The sequence below is a fragment of the Helianthus annuus genome, chromosome 9 (assembly GCF_002127325.2).
Source record: "Helianthus annuus cultivar XRQ/B chromosome 9, HanXRQr2.0-SUNRISE, whole genome shotgun sequence".
NCBI lineage: Eukaryota > Viridiplantae > Streptophyta > Magnoliopsida > Asterales > Asteraceae > Helianthus > Helianthus annuus.
Genome location: NC_035441.2, coordinates 19688634 through 19691354, shown reverse-complemented (window position 1 = coordinate 19691354; position 2721 = coordinate 19688634). Strand labels below are relative to the sequence as shown.

The 2721-nt window shown below is 31.5% G+C and overlaps 1 protein-coding gene across 1 annotated transcript; it reads right to left on the bottom strand.

Moving 5' to 3' along the window:
* Positions 1-371: 371 nt before the first annotated feature.
* LOC110877313 lies at positions 372-1557 on the bottom strand. Its single transcript, XM_022125463.2, has 2 exons — positions 1203-1557; positions 372-802 (listed from the first exon to the last, which is right to left on the bottom strand). Exons 1-2 carry the CDS (start codon positions 1384-1386, stop codon positions 561-563), a joined length of 426 nt encoding a protein of 141 aa, XP_021981155.1. The 5' UTR covers positions 1387-1557; the 3' UTR covers positions 372-560.
* Between the last annotated feature and the right edge of the window lie 1164 nt (positions 1558-2721).

The window sequence follows — 2721 nt, the reverse complement described above, 5'->3', positions numbered from 1 at the left end:
ATGGCAACGATGAAATCTTTTTAGACCCACAGACAAAAAATAAAACCTTTGTACTAAACTGACAAAATAACCTAAAACCACAGAGACTAAAATGACATTTAACTCTTAAAAAAATCTTAAATTTTATAACTCTTAATCCTGTTTATTAAGAAAAAAAATAGATACCTGAAAGGTAAAGTCAGATGTTTACATTTAAGAAATTTCTAATGATTCTTGAATACAAACTAAATACACAAATTAATTTCACTTACTTTATTATTATTATTATTATTATTATTATTATTATTATTATTATTATTATTATTATTATTATTATTATCTACATCACCAATATCATAAAACTAATTCTCTTAATTAATTCAAAATTCCGATATCAACAAAAGCACACTTTATATTACATACAATATCTTTGTGTCCCTTTAAATCTGTACAGTAAAGTAACCATAAACATCTACAAGTTTCTGAAACAAATGCATTTTGCACTTTCTATGAAAGATAAGGTATCAAACCTGTAAACTTCAAAACCACATCGACTAAACTTGTAAGAAAACAAGAAATCACTAACAAGCAAACCGATGAACATTGCGATCTCTGAGGATTCCAGTGTATAAAGCAACTCTATTTTCAGGCATGTTAATTTTCCTTTTACCCCCCTCATCTTTACATATTGACGAACTAGTCCTCAACTTTTGTAAATTCTTACTTTTGAATCTTTTTCTAAACTCCTCTCCACTGCCACTTGGTTCCATCACATCTTCTGCAAAACGAACCTTTTTTTTCTTCTTCACCCTCTTCTTCCCATCTACACCAAATTACCAAAAAAGTCAAACTAAAAAAAGTCAACGAAATTGAAAGTTTGACCAAAGAAACCAAACCCAATTTCAAGAAACAAGATTTAACTAAATACAAGTATACAACCCTCTTCTCCCATCTACACCAAATTACAAAAAGGTCAAAATTGATAAAAAAAAAGTCAAAATTGAAGAAAAAAAAGTCACAAATGAAGAGAGTTTGACAAAATAAAGTCAAACACAATTTCAAGAAAAAAAAAGATTTAAAGAAATACATGTATAGTTGTATACAACCCTCTCCTTCCCATCTACACCAAATCACAAAAAAAGTCAAAATTGAAGAAAAAAAGTCAACGGGACATAAAAGTTTGACCAAAAAGTCAAACAAGATTTCAAGAAAAATATACAAACCTACAGAGATACAAGGTCTTGGGTGGTGGGTGGTGGTGAATTTTCCGGCGACGGATACGGCGGCGGATGTGGTGGTGGTGGGTGGTTTGTGGTGGCGGAAGGCGAGGAGGATGACGGTGCCGGAGACGGCGACCATGGCGGTTGCTAAAACGATGCTATTTGAAGCAAAAATTGATGATGACATGATGAAATTGTGTTGAATTGTTGGTGAATTTTGGAGAATTATGAAGATCGGTGAAATGGGTGTGAGAATTTGATTAAAGAAAGAGAGAAAAAACGTTTCTTGATTAAAGAATTCCGATGGAAGTTTTGAAGTTTTCAAGTGTTGAAGAAGTTGGTAGGGGGAGTTTTTAAATAAAAAGGGGGAAAATATGACCAATTAAATAATAACCTAATAAAGCATTAAAGATTTAAAAGATATCATATTTTTTTTCTTTCTTTGTATTAAAATAAATTCAATAAATGCTGTATTTATTATATTTAGTGTGTATTTGGTCACCTATAAGACTAAATCCAAGTTAGCATGACTAAACCAGTGATGTTATTGGGTTGGATTTCACTATTTTAGTATTTTTAAATCTCGTAAATCGCGTATCTAACAATAAAAACGAATTTGTTATTCGGTCTTTATATCTTTGAGGCTTATGAATTGCATTATGGTTATCGTAGTTGTTGTTTATACTTCAATTGACTGAAATTTACTCGTTAGATTTTCGATCACCAAAAATTGACCTTAAGCTTGTCTCATAAAGGAACTTGATGTACCGGTTATTTAAGTACAATTTCATCAATTATAACTAACAAATCTAAATATTATTTATACTTTTTGATATTGTATGGTATATAAATAGACTAGAGATTTAATATGAATACACATGTGAAATCTGTTTTGAGTAATCTTGTAAGAGTCATTTATTACTGTACACGTATGCTAACACGTAATTTTTAATATAAATAATATCAAAAATCAGGGGCACAGGATTCAAGGGATTGGGGGAGGGGGGCACCTGACCCCTCGAACTTTTCGGTCAGTAATGTTATGTATATACATTTCGTATAGAATTTTGTAGGTATATATGTTTTCGACCCCCGGGTTTTATAAAAAAAAATAGGTATATACGTTTTCGACCCCCCCGGTTTTAAATTTTTTATTTTATCTATATAGCCCAAATAAAATATTTAATTAGCCCAAATCATTATATTTGGAAGAATGCATATTATATAACCCAAATCATTATATAGCCCAAATACAAAGCCCACCCTATAAAAAAATCCAAATTCGTTGTACTGGTGACTACGACCAGAAAGAACAGAAGACAGAAGGGCTGAAGGGGGGAAAAACGCATGCCGGCTGATCTTGTTCAACTGCACTGCTGCGTTACTTGTGGATTCACTGGCTGTTATGGTCATTTTCGAGTTCTTCAATCTTCATAAGGTTAGAGGTTTGTGTTTTTTATCTTTAGGTTTAATTTAGGGCTTCAATTTATGTAATTTAGGTTGAAATTACGGGTGAAATTGG